This window comes from Silurus meridionalis, chromosome 3 (assembly GCF_014805685.1).
Source record: "Silurus meridionalis isolate SWU-2019-XX chromosome 3, ASM1480568v1, whole genome shotgun sequence".
In the NCBI taxonomy this organism is placed as follows: Eukaryota; Metazoa; Chordata; class Actinopteri; order Siluriformes; family Siluridae; genus Silurus; species Silurus meridionalis.
Genome location: NC_060886.1, coordinates 20,693,108 through 20,709,693, shown reverse-complemented (window position 1 = coordinate 20,709,693; position 16,586 = coordinate 20,693,108). Strand labels below are relative to the sequence as shown.

Genomic DNA, 16,586 nt, shown 5'->3' with positions numbered 1-16,586 from the left:
ACGCCGTCAATCTCTCGATTTTCCCAGGCAGCGCAATTTGAGAGGAGGCGGATATAGAACGCCGGTTCGGATGAAGGTGATAAGCCACCGAAGGCTCCACAGCTGGGTGTCCGGCCAACCCCAGCTCCTCCATCCCTTGAATCTCCAGCTTGGAGCACCCTTTTGCAGGAAGCTTGCTCTTGAAGGGGCTAGACCAGTAACGAGACATCTCCTTCATGCAAGCTGGCACGGCGGGCAGGAGCTGTCTAGCAGCGGGTTGAGTAGGCGGCAGCCTTTTCCCATCGAAAAGGTCTCTCACAGCTCCCTCCGCGTCCTGGGCTGCGGGCCAAGCTAGTCCTAGCTTCACCGCGGCTCGTTTGCATACCTCGTGCAGGTTACCTTCAGCCTGTGAGGTTGCATCGCCCGCGCTCTGGGGTCTCGACTGTTAGGAATAGCTCGCCTCGACGCAGACGCTATTCCGTGACGTCGTTTAGCACGATTCCGTACGACTGACCTCACGTTCGGTGGCGGAATCCAATGACGGCCCGCACGATGAACAGTTAAGCGAAACCAGCCGAGAACTGGAAGTGCTGAGAGAGCTTAGTGTAGTCTCTCACGGGAAGAAAGCGCGAATGATGTTAGGAGGGGTTGACCTGAGGGATAAAGGTGGGGCGGAGCCTGATCTGAGGTCGACCTGTCTGTCAAGACAGACGTGGTGTCATAAGAGCTTCCGTAGTTGGTCACGCCCAAAGCGATTCCCATAGTGAAACACCGAGCGAAGTTAGAAAAAGAAACACTGGAGTGATTGATAACAGGTATAGACAATGAGTGATAGCACAGGTCATCGGAACACACTGGCGACATCTGGTGGGTAAAATAACGAAAGACAAACAGATGGAAAAAGGGCAGAACCTGGACGAGAAGACAGAAAAAAGAGACCCACAAATCCTGACAAGCACATGAATAAAAGAGGCCTATTTGATATTAAATTTAGCCTTTGAATAATACATATTTACTGATATGTTTGTTGTTTAAAAAAGCTGAGCAAAATATTTTTTTAATTATCAGTTTGTAAATGTAAATGCAAATGACTGTATAACCCCTTAGTTACACCAGCATTTTAACATTCCTACAGAAACAAAAACTGTTCTATAATCTAATCTACAAAAGTAGAGTTATCAAATCATATTCAAATAATCCAGAGTTTGAGCAGTTATCTTACACAATTGCTATTTAAATGTTATTATTATTGGTTCACACACCCTTTTAACCAAAAGGATATCCTATGAACTTGAATAGCATTAATCTTATTCAAGTTGTCTTCATAAACATTAGTGCCAAAACGTTTGTCTAACCGAAATACAAAACAATGTTCATGAAAATTCTTGTTTAAAAAGATTTTAAAAAGTAAATAAAAAAGAAAAGCACATTTACTTATATAAGTACTGTCCTTATATTTATAGGGCTTATATTTACTGTATTTCTCTATAAACCAAGTGCATATTCAAGTGCATATTGTTCATTTTATTTTGTGCTTATAAGAGAGAATATATCTCAAACCCAGACACTAGAGTTAGAATCCAGTGTAAAAACATGTGCCAAATCAAATATGCGGATCACGAAAGAGAATTTTATACTGGGTCGGTCGAGGCCCGGGTTACCAACGACCGCCACAGGTTTTGTTAGCCAACAGGGTGCTGGTGGAAATTTGGCTACTGTTGGCCGAAGGAGGAGAAGGAGAGGAGGAAGACGTCTACAGAGACAGCAGGGAAAAAAGAAGTGGAGGAAAGTGGAGGTTCAGGTTGGCACTTTAAATGTTGGTACTATGACTGGTAAAGGGAGAGAGGTAGCTGATATGATGGAGAGGAGAAAGGTCGATATGTTGTGTGTTCAGGAGACCAGGTGTAAAAGGAGTAAGACCAGGAACATTGGAGGTGGGTTTAAACTGTTCTATCATGGTGTGGATGGAAAGATAAATGGTGTAGGGGTGATTCTGAAGGAAGAATACAGTAAGAGTGTAGTGGAGGTGAAGAGAGTTTTTGATAGAGTGATGAACGTGAGGGATGATGATAAATGTCATTAGTGCTTATGGTCCACAAGTGGGTTGTGAGGTTGAAAAATTCTGGAGTGAGTTAGATGAAGTGGTAGAAGGTGTATCTAGGAATGAAAGATTACTGATTGGGGCAGATTTAAATGGGCATGTAGGTGAAGGGACCAGAGGTGATGAGGAGGTGATGGGTAGGTATGGCTTTAAGTAGAGGAATATGGAAGGGCAGATGGTGGTAGATTTTGCTAAAAGGATGGAAATGGCAGTGGTGAACACTTATTTTAAGAAGAAGAAGGAGCATAGGGTGACGTATAAAAGTGAAGGAAGGTGCACACAGGTGGACTAAGTTCCATGCAGGAGATGCAACCTGAAGGACATTGGAGACTGTAAGGTGTTGGCAGGGGACAGTGTAGCTAGACAGCATCAGATGGTGGTTTGTAGGATGGTTTTGGAGGTGAAGAAGAAGAGGAGGAGAGTGAGGACTAAAAGAAGAATAAGATGGTGGAAAATAAAGGAGGAAAACTGTAGTATGAGATTCAGGGAAAAGGTCAGACAGGGGCTCGGTGATTCTGAAGAGGTGCTGGATGATTGGGCAACTACTGCAGGAGTGAAGAGGAAGACAGCTGGAAAGGTACTTGGTGTGACTTCTGGAAATAGAAAGGAAGACAAAGAGACGTGGTGGTGGAATGAGGAAGTGCAGGAGCATAAGGAGAAAGAGTTAGGTGAAACAGAATTTGGAGTGACAGAGAGATGAGAAAAGTAGGCAGGAGTACAAGGAGATGCGGCAGCAGGTAAAGAGTGATGTGGAGAAAGCCAAGGAAAAGGCATATGAGGAGCTGTATGAGAAGTTGGACACTAAGGAAGGAGAAAAGGGTTTATAAAGATTGGCCAGGCAGAGGAACCGAGCTGGGAAGGATGTGCTGCAAGTTAGAGCAATAAAGAATGGAGATGGAAATGTGTTGACTAGTAAGAAGAGTGTGTTGAGAAGATGAAGGGAGTATTTTGAGCAGCTGATGAGTGAGGAAAATGAGAGAGAGAGAAAAGGTTGAATGTTGTGTAGATGGTGTAACAGGAAGTAGATAGGATTAGTAAGGAGGCAGTGATTAAGAGGACGAAGAGTGGAAAGTCGGTTGGCCCAGACGACATATTGGTAGAAGCATGGAGATGTTTAGGAGAGATGGCAGTGTATGGAGTTTTTAACAAGATTGTTTAACAAGATTTTGGAATGTGAGAGGATGCCTGAGGAATGAAGAAGGAGTGTGCTGGTACTGATCTTTAAGAATAAGGGAGATGTGCAGACCTGCAGTAACTACAGGAAAATCAAGTTGATCAGTCACTCCATGAGTTATGGGAAAGAGTAGTGGAAGCCAGGCTAAGAGAAGAGGTGACCATCTGTGAGTAATAGTATGGTTTCATGCCGAGGAAGCGCACCATGGACGCCTTATTTGCTTTGAGAATGTTGATGGAGAAGTATAGAGAAGGTCAGAAGGAGTTGCATTGTTTTTTGTGGATTTAGAGAAAGTGTATGACAGGGTGCCGAGAGAGGAGTTGTGGTACTGTATGAGATAGTCAGGTGTGTCAGAGAAGTATGTGGGGGTGGTGCAGGACATGTATGCGGACAGTGTGACAGCAGTAAAGTGTGCTGTTTGTCAGCAACTTGAAATAAAATGTTTCTGAACATGTTGCCTTTAACAAACATCTAAAAAAAACATCCATTAAAGGCTTTTCACCTTTACATTTTTCGCTTCATGGAATCAATGCTATGTTTTACATAAAATTTGACTGCCTCCCAACTTCTCCCTTGAAGTGCTGCAGGGGATTTTTGCATCAGTTCTTGCCAGAAGCCTTTTCCATAGCCTGGATCTCCTCTATAACCACTTTCTCCGTGGGTTTTGTGAAGATCCTGAATAAAATAAAAGTTATTAGTAATTGTGTTAAAAGTGACATAACATATCATATCATTTTTCCTCTAGCTTAATAATTCCCATAAATCCCTACATTAGCTGACTACATACCTGCAGAATTTGAGGGTGGAGGTGAAGCATTGTTTTCTTTCTCGTTTTTAGAGTCTGATCCTTCACTGCCTATCAGTACTCTCTCTAGTAAACACAGCAACCACAGAGAAAATTATTATAGCTAAATAAGTGGAAAAATATTTTTTAAACTGCTACATCTATCAAATAATCTATAACAACTTGGCTGTTAATCATAACATGGAATTTCAGATTTTTAAAACATCTTTATTTACTCAGGCCTGTTTTAACTTGTGGATCAATCTGGATCTCATCTAGATTCCTTCCTTTGAAATGAGATAGTTTTCCTCTCTCCATGGCTAGAAGAACTTTACTTATCTTCGACAACTGTAATGTACCTTCAGGTAGCCTGTAGTACTGCCGATGCACCCTGATGTCGTGTCTTAAAAAGTCAGCAAGGTTATCCATTTCATTGTCTTTCAAATTAAGGACCTTGGACATAGTGGCCATGTGCTTTCTCAGTCTAGTGGAGGATAACGCTTCAGGGTGTTCTGCTACACAGCTGCAAGCAATATGACGAATAATAAGGAAAGAAGTTGCAGAGAGTTCCACTTTGCCTTGCTCAAATTTCAGAGGGCCTGGGATGAGACACACTCACTCCATTTAGTTTCACAGATTTGTTTGAAGGCTTGCACATTGCTAAGGGTGTTCTTATCAGCTGACATCGCCTCACATACAATAATGTTTGCCATCTTCTTGAGGTTGTGCCCAAGCTTCAGTGCTAAATATGGTGTTTTGTAAGTGCTTGTCTCATCATTCAAGCCAGCCACACTGTGAACTGCTTCCATCATGACCTTCACATTTGAATTAACAGGTGAATATGATTCTCCACTGTCATGTTTGTCAGATGTAGAAGACTGTCCAGTCTCTGTGTTCAATGAAGAGGATTCTTTGGTTCCACTGCTCACCAATGAACTAGAACCTTGAACCGCCAACCTTGTGGGAACCTGCTGATCAGTAAACCAACATCTTAGCCACTGAGCTATCACTTCCCACTTGTGCAATAGGCCTAATGAACCAACATGGCTTCTTTTCAATACTTCAACACCATGTAACTCATATTTAAAGTAGGCCTAACAAGAATTTAAAAAAGACAAAGAAATAAAGCAATCATTTCAACAGGTCTCTTTAATTAACGAATCGATTTACAGATTAATGTAACAAAGTAGACAAACTATTGGATTAAAAGAAAATAATAATAACGCTTTGTGATTTTGCGGCTAGAACCCACAACCTCGTGGGGAGCTGTGATCAGTAAACCAACACCTTACCAACTAAGCTATGATTTTTGATGTGTACTAGCAGTCAATAAGCCTAATAAACCAAAATGCCTACTTTTACATACTTCAACAAAATGTAACTCATATTATTATGTAAATCTATTTGTTAATTAAAGAAAACCTGTTGAAAACATTGTTTTATTTTATTTTATTTTTTAAATACTTGTTTGGCCACATTTTAATGAGTTACATGGTGTTGAAGTATGGAAAAGTAGCCATGTTGGTTCATTAGGCATATTGACTAGTTACACAAGTCAGAAATAATAGCTCAGTTGGTAAGGTGTTGGTTTACTGATCAACAGCTCACCACAAGGTAATGGATTCTAACCCCACCATTGCAAATAATAATTTTATATATTTTTTTAGAATAAAATAGTTTGTCTACTTTGTTACATTAATCTGTAAATCTATTTGTTAATTAAAGAGACATCTTGAAAACATTGCTTTATTTCTTTGTCTTTTTTAAATACTTTTTTGACCTACTTTCAATTAGTTACATGGTGTTGAAGTATGGAAAAGTAGCGAGGTTGGCTCATTAGGCTTATTGACTGCTTGCACACGTCAGAAATAATAGCTTAGTTGGTAAAGTGTTGGTTTACCAATCAACAGCTCTGCTTAAGGTTGTGGGTTCTAGCTCAATGATTGCAAAGCAATTTTTTTTTTTTTTTCAAATCCAATAGTTTGTCTACTTTGTTACATTAATCTGTAAATCTATTTGTTAAATAAAGAGACCTGTTGAAAAGATTGCTTTATTTCTTTGTCTTTTTTAAATACTTGTTTTGCCTACTTTTAATGAGTTACATGGTGTTGAAGTATGGAAAAGTAGCCATGTTGGTTCATTAGGCCTATTGACTGCTAACACAAGTCAGAAATAATAGCTCAGTTGGTAAGGTGTTGGTTTACCGATCAACAGCTCCCCGCAAGGTTGTGGGTGTTTGCCACGCCGTCGCAATGCATGATTAGATTTTTTTTTTATCCAATAATTTGTCTACTTTGTTACATTAATCTGTAAATCTATTTGTTAATTAAAGAGACCTGTTGAAAACATTGATTTATTTATTTGTCTTTTTTTAATTCTTCTTAGGCCTACTTTAAATATGAGTTACATGGTGTTGAAGTATGGAAAAGTAGCCATGTTGGTTCATTAGGCTTATTGACTGCTTGCTCAAGTCAGAAATAATATCTCAGTTGGTAAGGTGTTGGTTTACCGATCATCAGCTTCCCACAAGGTTGTGGGTTCTGACCCCACCATTGCAAAGCATGTTTTTAAAAGTTTTTTTTAAATCCAATAGTTTGTCTACTTTGTTACATTAATCTGTAAATCTCTTTGTTAATTAAAGAGAGCTGTTGAAAACATTGCTTTATTTCTTTGTCTTTTTTAAATTCTTGTTAGGCCTACTTTAAATATGAGTTACATGGTGTTGAAGTATGGGAAAGTAGCCATGTTGGTTCATTAGGCTTATTGACGGCTAAACCAAGTTGGAACTAATAGCTCAGTTGGTAAGGTGTTGGTTTACTGATCACAACTTCCCACAATGTTGTAGAATCTAGCCCCACCATTGCAAAGCATAAGTTGTTTTTTTTTTTTTTTTTTTAATCCAATAATTTGTCTACTTTGTAACACGGGTTCAAGCCCCGAAACAGCCAAGGTAAAAATTTTTTTTTTTTTTTATCTTTATAATCTTTTATAATCTTTTATCTTTATCTTCTTTTTTTTATCTTTATTTTTTTACACAATGTGTTAAGGTATTTGTTTATCTATCAGCAGGTCCTCACAAGGTTGTTGGTTCAAGCCCTGACACAGACAAGGAAATAAATGTTTTTTTTTAAAAATCTAATAGTTTGTCTACTTTGTGACATTAAACTGTAAATCTGTTTGATAATTAAAGAGACCTGTTTAAAAGATTGCTTTATTTTTTTTGTTCTTTTTGAAAGACTTGTTAGGCCTTCTTTTAATATGAGTTACGTGGTAGTGAAGTATGGAAAATAAGCCATGTTGGTTCATTAGGCTTATTGACTGCTTGCACAAACAGGAGAGAATAGCTTAATGTGTTAAGGCATTGGTTTATCTATCAGCAGGTCCCCACAAGTTTGTTGGTTCAAGCCCTGACACTGACAAGGAAATAATTTTTTTTTTTTTTTTTATCTAATAGTTTGTCTACTTTGTGACATTAAACTGTAAATCTATTTGATAATTAAAAAGACCTGTTTAAAAGACTGCTTTTTTCTTTGTCTTTTTTGAAAGATTTGTTTGGCCTTCTTTTAATATGAGTTACATGGTAGTGAAGTATGGAAAAGAAGCCATGTTGGTTCATTAGGCTTATTGACTGCTTGCAGAACTTGAAGAGAATAGCTCAATTTGTTAAGCCATTAGTTTATCTATCAGCAGGTCCCCTTGAGGTTGTGGGTTCAAGCTCTGAAACAGCCAAGGTAAAAACAAGTTTTTTAATTTTATTTTATCTAATAGTTTGTCTACTTTGTGACATTAAACTGTAAATCTATTTGATAATTAAAAAGACCTGTTTAAAAGATTGCTTTTTTCTTGTTTGGCCTTCTTTTAATATGAGTTACGTGGTAGTGAAGTATGGAAAAGAAGCCATGTTGGTTCATTAGGCTTATTGACTGCTTGTACAAATGGGAGAGAATTGCTCAATGTGTTAAGGCATGGGTTTATCTATCAGCAGATCCCCACGAGGTTGTGGGTTCAAGCCCCAAAACAGCCAAGGTAAAAAATTGTTTTTTTTTATTTTATCTAATAATATCTAGTAATATTTAGATATATTTCCCAATGCATAATATTAATTCATAAAATATTCAGAAGATTGTACAGTTAGTTAGTTCAAAGTTAGATTTAAATTAATTTAAACTTTTTCTTACCGATGAAAGACTATGTTTATCCAGTGTAGTATTTCAGATAACGTATCCTCTAGGTATCCCTATCCTCATAGGTAATTTAATTTTATTTGTTAGAACAATCTATACAACATCTGACATATTGCTAAGTGGTAATATTTTATGTTTTGACATTTTAGACAACGTTGTGATTCTTTCTAACAACAACAAGAGGAGAGTAGCATTCAATGTAAAGGCAAAATCTTTACGAATGACACTCTCGAATTAGTAATCCAAATAGTTTGTCCACCTAGTGGTGGAGCATTTAGAAAAAAGGTAGGTCAAATATTCAGTTCAAAAGCAGTAAAAAAAAAAAAGAGACATCTATAAATTTTTCACAAACGAGACAACGTGCTTTGCCTTATGCGTTGCACAACTTGCTTAAATCCTGACAAAAACTATATTCAGATTGAAAAGATCGCTAAATGAATCCAACATGATGCGGGATTACCTAAAAACACAGCTGATGTATAAAAATTCTAGACACTTTTAAAAAGTAAAATCATAACCGTGTACCGTAAAAGCAACAAACCGGGATATTCATTCTTTCAATCTAATACAGCTCCCCCTGAAAAAAACTATTTAATCGTTTTTACACGACAACCACTATTACGGGGTCAAAAGCATCACCGGTCTTATGGGCTCTAGTTACATCTGCTGCTTCTGTCACTCAGGCTTCGATAATTTGTGTTAGATCTCTATGTAAGAGCAAGACACCAAGTATTCAACAGCAAATTCACAGATTCGTGCCTAGCTCACACTTCTTCTTCCCTTTCTTTCTCTTATCCAGCGTCTCTAGTGGTAGCGCAAGGAATTGCATGACACAATTTGCGAAAACACTGTTGTGAATTTAGCTGTAATGTTTGCCAGGATTGTTACAAACACGATGCTAAAACTGAATCTACAAAGTGCCCCGATTGTTGGAGAATATGCAGATAAAAATATTGTTTTGATAGACATTAAACAAGGTTTCAGTTGGAGAATATGTGAGAAATGTGTGACTCGAAACCCGCAGTAGATGCGATATTATGATCTACATGACCCCTTTAAACCAAGGAAAACACGTGTGCTTTAAGAGACTGTAAACTATGTGGTGAAAAGCTTAACACAGATACCGAACACAGATGTTTTATACAACCGTTAAAGAAAGGGCCATCAGATGTAAATTACGTATTTTATGATTTTGACACTATACAGAAAACAGGTACTTATATTGCTTATTTCTTATGCTGTATCATTGTGTACATGCAACGCTTTTTCGAGCTGTCAATTAAATTGGACAGTTCAAGCCTTTCATAAGCCGTGTTGAAAATACAGATGAATACGTTACCATTAGCAGTTTTGATCACTCTGTCTTCGACATAAAGCCACTGTACGAGTGCGAAACATTTAATGTAGTCCATAAAATGATTGTCAGATCTATTGGGAAAATATCACACTTCAAACATTTTTTATATTTTACAGCCTTTTTTAATGGCTTTTGCTATTTCAACAGAAGCTCAAGTACCTGTAAGCGCGCTCTCCTGATTAGTGTAGTCGCAAAGCTTTTGCTGTTGTTGCTCACAGCATGTTCTACATGGGGTAATTTTATTATCTTATAGTCTGTACTTGCCCTGTTGCATTTTTATTGTTTTTGTAACTAGAGCAACTAGTGCTCTTGTGCTTTATCCCTGAAGGCATTCATGAAATATGCCTGGATTGAAGAAATTATAATATGCAATCAAAAACTCTACTGCTTGTATACTAGATACTATATTTCCACACACATATTGAGATTACCTGAAGGTCCACAGATCTCAACAGGAACAAAGTATTTATTCGTCTCTGCTGACACACCTAACTAATTTACATAGCATTTACACATGCTTTTATACAAAGCGACCCACAAGTGAGGTTGCAGACGTGCAGTTTGTGTAAACTAGGTTTATTTTGTTTTTAAAGCATGCTTTAGATGTGTTTGCAAATGTCTACATGCTGTATGAGCATAGCTTTCCTCTGGAACAGAGCTTTACTTTGTCAAAAATAATGAAATAAGGTGAATTTAAGTGTACTGGGTCAGTGGGTAAACTGACAATTTAAATTTATAAGCCTTTATTTTAAGATTTATGAATAAATGTTAGATGTATAGTATGTATGTATTTATCTATATATGTATGTATGTATGTGTGTATGTAATATGTATGGTGTTCATAAACCTTTAGTGAGTAATTAATTTTTTTGTTTATAAATCCTGTTTTGTGCTGTTAGTGAAATAAATAATCAATTAGCCTTTAGTGATGGGATTTAAAAAGATTGGTAATCAATTTAAAAAATATGAGCTATAGCTGAATACTTAATGTTTAGTACACAAATATTTATTAACATGTACATTAGATGGTTAACTCCATGAGAATTTCAGAACTGTTTTATAGATAGATAGATAGATAGATAGATAGATAGATAGATAGATAGATAGATAGATAGATAGATAGATAGATAGATAGATAGATAGAACTCAGCAAGGCAGGCATCTCCTTCAGCCACACACTGCTTGCCATGAAAATCGATACAGCATAAGAAATAAGCAATATAAGTACCTGTTTTCTGTCCAATGTCAAAATCATAAAATCCAATTTCACCCTACTTTCTCTTACGCTGTCAATTCCATTGTTTAAGTTAATGATATACAAATGTCCACTAGGTGGCGAACTAGACTAAAGTTCCAAAAGAAGTTTTGCCATTTGGTCGATGTTTTCCATTTAAATTGAATACTCTAGAGTTCAAGATCTTTCATATACTATATTTCATTTATTTTATGCCATCTTCAAAAGTATTGAGGCTAAAATCTCAGAATTGTGGTCATTTGCCAACCCATAAGCTAAAGGTATCCTTTATAGACACAAGGAGAACACACAGAACACCAACTTCAACATACCATGAAAAGCTTTTTATTAGTCAGATCTTTATATACATGCTGAGGCTTTTGGTAAGATGTAATCGCCTAATAGACTGTATTTTATGTTAAATACTGCGTGCAGTAATGTTGTGTGTAAAAATCAATGTTTATTGTATTGTTGTAGTAATGTAACAAATACAAAATAAATCTATCTAAATAAGAAGAAAGGAAGGTTGTTGTGGCCTTTCAGGCACAGGCTATTCCAGCATCCTCAGTGTGTTGGCAGTCATTAATTCCCATTCCCCCGTGCTTACAATCAAATATGCTGGTCTCTGTTCCTACACACTGCAAGTCATCTAACCATATCCGACCAGATCCTGAAATGCAAAAACAGCACTGTATTAAGACCCCACTTAAGTATTTTAAATGATAGTGTCAATGTGATTGTTATCACTAATCTTTCCAGAAAATAAAATACTGATACAGCTGTATTTATAAGTATGACTTGCTTTGGTTGTTGCTAACCTGATGTTTCTAGACAATGATTTTTTACTTTGTGTGAAGAAACAAATGATGATGAGATAATGCTTTATAGAAACAGGAACAAGTTGTAGTGACTCACCTGGTTGTGCTTTAAAAACTTGTGTAGGTCGCTTGAAACCCAACATTTTACACAACACTATGGCATCCAAATTGTCAAAGTTGTCATCACACACAGTGCCCCACTCTGAGTTAAACAGAACCTCTACTCTGCCTGCATTAGCAGTGCCGACCAAGCGCACATCTAAAGAGACAAGACGAAACACAGGATAAACAAAGGACAGATAAATATTCGATATTCTACAGGTGATATTGGAGACAATCAAGTGGTTAGACAGACACACAACATTGCAAAATTAAGTTTATTAGAAGTATAATTACGTGCAACAGTTGCTTGTTCTCCCTTATTTCCTTTAGGACCTGGGAGTCCTGGAACTCCCTTTTGTCCTTTTTGACCAGTAGAACCTGAATGATACAAATGTTATCAGATAAATGCATATATATGCTGCACAATCTACACATGCAGTCATGAAATAAATATACTTCTACACATACCTGTATCACCCTTTGGTCCAGGTAAACCAGGAGCACCTACAGGATTGTGTAAGAGAGAAACTAGTAAGTAGTTCCTGAACATATGTAATGTCTATAAAATCAATTTGTTTACAGTTATGTACTCACCAGTGAAACCTCTACTGCCTGTGTCTCCTTTAGCTCCAGAATAACCTGCACATTATGTCTACTATAAATATGCATTCATGATTCATTCATGATCATATTATAATTATATAGTACATAAACCTTATGTCTGTGACATTATAATCAGTTTATTGTATGATTTACCAGTAGATCCTCTGTCTCCCTTTGGCCCTGGAGGACCTTGAATACCTAGAAGAAATAGCACATTATTAACTGTCCTAACTACATTATAGCCAATGTGACTTCTGTGCTCTTCTTACCTGCATTGCTTTCTCCCCTGTTTCCCTTCTCTCCAGCTGAACCTTTCTGTCCAGGGGGCCCTTGCAGCCCAGAGGGGCCCTGTGATCCAGGAGATCCTAAAATTTGAGAAAACTATGTTATTTGGCCAAATTGATTGTGAGTAAATGGAAAAAAAAGTAAATTATACAAGAAAAGTTTAATAAAAGAAAAAGTCTTATAAAAAAAGTTTATAAAAGAAAAGTCATTATACCACTGTTGCTTAGTAACAGAAGGAGTGTGACTATTTAAGCTAGCAGCAAACCAATTCAAGAATCAGTCAATGCTTTCATATTGTTCAATGCTTTTGCTATTGGTCTCTTATTGGGATGTATTGTGTATATTCTCTTTTATAAATGATCCTTCATGTCTATATCCTCTGATAGTTCAAATGACATCTTCATTACTGAAGATGACAAAATCATTACTACTAATTAAAAATTCTACCACCATTGTTTTTCAGTGAGATTAAAAATATTCTGCATCAACCAGTCCCCAGTGAACAAAAAAGATGCTTCTATCTGACTAAAATTTGTATAAATTAATATTATATGCAGTGAAATATATGGAGTTTATGCAATTTGGAACATGCATACTCATAAGTGTTCATAAATAATAGCAAACATGCCAGTATGCTGTGGTCTGTCTTATAAAAGGTGTGTGGTTTGCTGAAACACTGTCAGTCATTGATCTGTCATGACAGGTCTGGTCTGGTGAGTAGTAGGTGCAAAGAACCTGCCTGTAATAAGAAAAGCACCACTGTGGCCAGTGATGTGCATAACTTCATGCATTAACAGCAATAATTCACAATAATAATTGGTTTACTGGATGCTTTTGCTTTGTTTTGTTTGTGAACAGCTATCACTGTATACATTAGTTAAAAATAAACAAATCAATATTACCCATGCACTAATTTATTGAGTCCCATTTTGTCTCTTTTTCTTTTTTTAATTTGGAGAACCTTTCCAAAAGAAAAATGTGGTCAGACAAAGTTTTAACAATAGGGGACACACAATGCAATGTGTGTCTGCAGTAAATAAGAATTCTATCAATAAGGACCATTCCCGCTTGCATCATATGCTTTGTAAACCATTTTATCAGCTGATTTTTATGTCATATAATGACCCCCTATATGACCCCTCTATACAGGGGCATAGTCAACATTACAGAGTGATGACCCTAATGATGATACTGGTATATGCATCAAGAAAATGTTTAAATAGGAAATCTCTCTGGGTCCTGATCATTGGAAAGTAAATGTGTCCAACTAATTTAATGCAACCCAGAAAGATTATTTTTACAGAGGACATATTTTTCGTCTGAAAATGAATGACATTAGATTACTGTCCTGGCATTAATGTAATCTATCCAGTAATCAGTACCAAGAGTGAGGTGTTCATATGGAATGCTATTTCATTCTCACCTTTTTGTCCAGGAATACCTGGTGGTCCTTGTAAGCCTGGCATTCCTCTAAGTCCTACAATTCAGAAGGAAAAAGATTTAGCATACAGATGACTTGCTGAATAATATGATTAAAAAAAAGAAGAATGTATTATGCTTGTGGTGATGATGTTCTGGTTTACCTGTTGTTCCATTAGCCCCTGGTGGCCCAGCTCTACCTGGTTCTCCTACCACACCTCTTGGACCAGGTACACCTGGAGGGAATATACAGTGAAATCAGGTTGATTGATTACTGTTTTGTGTATACATTAACATTTATGGCATTTGGCATATGCCCTTATCCAGAGTTACTTACAGAAATAAGTCTTCTTCAATAAGACAATCAAGTCTATAGAAATGTTCAACACTTCAAAGCATGTTGAAAAGCATTTTAGGCAAATACTAACCTGGTAGTCCTTGAATTCCTTTTTCGCCCTTAATACCAGAGACACCTGGAGAGGAAAGAGGAGAGAGATAAGAGAGAATACTTAGAGAATTACAAGGCAGGGTATATATATATATATATATATATATATATATATATATATATATATATATATATATATATATATATATATATATATATATATATATAAATAAATAAAAAAATGTGTGTGGGTGCTTTGAATATTTGTAGTGTTTTTCTATATTAAAATTATTACCAGCAGAACTGATTAAAACTGATCCAAAAAGGTTCAAGGTCAAATATCTTATTTACTAACAAAACAAAGATTTTGTTATGCGGGTAAAGTCTTTTTTGTCATCTCGCTTCTTATAAATTATACATCGATCATGCATAACGTTATGACCACCTGCCTAATATTGTGTTAGTCCCCTTCTGCTGCCAAAACAGTCCTGACCCATTGAGCATTAACAGCATTAACTTTTTCAGCAATTTAAGCTAAAGAAGCTCTTTTGTTGGATCAGACCACATGGACCAGCCTTCAGTCCCCACATGCATTAGTGAGCCACCCATGACACTGTCACCGGTTCACCACTGTTTCTTACTTGGACGAATTTGGATATATACTGACCACTGCAGACCAAGAACATCCCACAAGTGCTGCAGTTTTGGAGATGCTCTGATCCAGTTATCTAGCCATCACAATTTGGCCCTTGTCAAACTCGTTTAAATACACTTACACTTGCCCAATTTTCCTGCTACCACATCAACTATGAGGACAAAATGTTCACTTGTGGCCTAATATACCCCACCCACTAACAGGTGCCATGATGAAGAGATCATCAGTGTCATTCACTTTATCGGTCATACTGTTATAATGTCATACTGTATATATATTAGTATTGTCAATTAATTAAAATATTCATACATTTTATCTGTTCTAACTGTGCCTTCAATTAATACTTTTGAGTTGTTAATTCTCTAATCAACATGGACATGGACAAATACGGATGCTTTATGCAAATGCATTAAGCTATTCACTATTATTAGTGAAACTATACTCAACAAAAAGCTTGAAGACAAATTATTCTTGTACATTTTTTAAAGTAATTATGGTGTTTTACATTAATGTTATTATTGTAAATCATCAGGATGACAAACAGAAGTTTTGCTATGTTTCCACACGGACGGTTTATATTGCTGGATGTGTGCATCATGGCGGATTTAAGTGCTTGAATTGAGACTTAGTGCATAAGTAAAACAAATGTTTTGGGATTCAAAAGTTTATTATTTTTTTATTTATTATTATTTATCTTTATTTTGTTTATTTATTTATTTTGGATATCTGAGTAAAGAAAGGAGGTTGTGAATAAATATGTATTCGTTGAAGGTTTTTTATATTATATTTATATTTTTATTAAAAAAAAGTCAAACTTAGACCATTAAGCTAGTGCCATATAAATTAATTTGTGTTACCTCGTCATTAATGCATTTATTTTGACAGCCCTGAAAGAATAATAAAAATGCTTTACTACCAGGTTTGCCTGGGATCCCAGGTGGGCCTAATGATCCTGTAATGCCTATTTCTCCTTTCTCTCCCTTTGGACCTATGGCTCCAGGCAGTCCTTCTTTACCTATTAAATGTATGATAAACAGACATATAGAGTAGTAAGAACATAGAGCAAGAACTGTGACACAATAATTAGATAAACACATTCTTACAGAGAAAGCCAGGTTATTCCATACTGTATGTCACATACTGACCTGGTGATCCAGGGTCACCTTTAAGTCCTGGTGATCCTAGGAGTCCATTTAAACCTTTTGAACCAGGTGGACCTAACAAAAACATGCCAAAATCAATAATTAAGAAGATGCTATATGGCGTTCTCTGAACTTCTAAGAACTTACATTTTACTTAGAAGGACTAAAACAACAAAGGCAACAGAAAAGTTGTAAGCCCCGGTGCAACTTTAGTGACCTTTGTGTATTATTTGGTATTTGCTTACCAGGTAAACAATTGTACATTATATCTAAAAATAGTTATTGTTATAAAACCACAACACACAACCTTCAACCACTGCCTGTGAATCCCCATTATTGCATGTAAGTGTGTGCAAATAAA

The 16,586-nt window shown here is 36.5% G+C and overlaps 1 protein-coding gene across 1 annotated transcript in view; it reads right to left on the bottom strand.

Annotated features, from left to right (window-relative positions):
- Positions 1-11,135: 11,135 nt before the first annotated feature.
- The window catches only part of marco (macrophage receptor with collagenous structure), a 10,494-nt gene continuing 5,043 nt past the window's right edge, over positions 11,136-16,586 (bottom strand). The window contains exons 6-17 of the mRNA XM_046839553.1: positions 16,229-16,300; positions 16,000-16,098; positions 14,469-14,513; positions 14,205-14,276; positions 14,045-14,098; positions 12,606-12,701; positions 12,490-12,534; positions 12,328-12,372; positions 12,202-12,237; positions 12,028-12,111; positions 11,729-11,890; positions 11,136-11,483 (exon numbers count right to left, since the gene is read on the bottom strand). Of these exons, the coding sequence (XP_046695509.1) occupies positions 11,353-11,483; positions 11,729-11,890; positions 12,028-12,111; positions 12,202-12,237; positions 12,328-12,372; positions 12,490-12,534; positions 12,606-12,701; positions 14,045-14,098; positions 14,205-14,276; positions 14,469-14,513; positions 16,000-16,098; positions 16,229-16,300 (941 nt within the window). The 3' untranslated portion in view covers positions 11,136-11,352. The remainder of the gene's footprint in view (positions 11,484-11,728; positions 11,891-12,027; positions 12,112-12,201; positions 12,238-12,327; positions 12,373-12,489; positions 12,535-12,605; positions 12,702-14,044; positions 14,099-14,204; positions 14,277-14,468; positions 14,514-15,999; positions 16,099-16,228; positions 16,301-16,586) is intronic.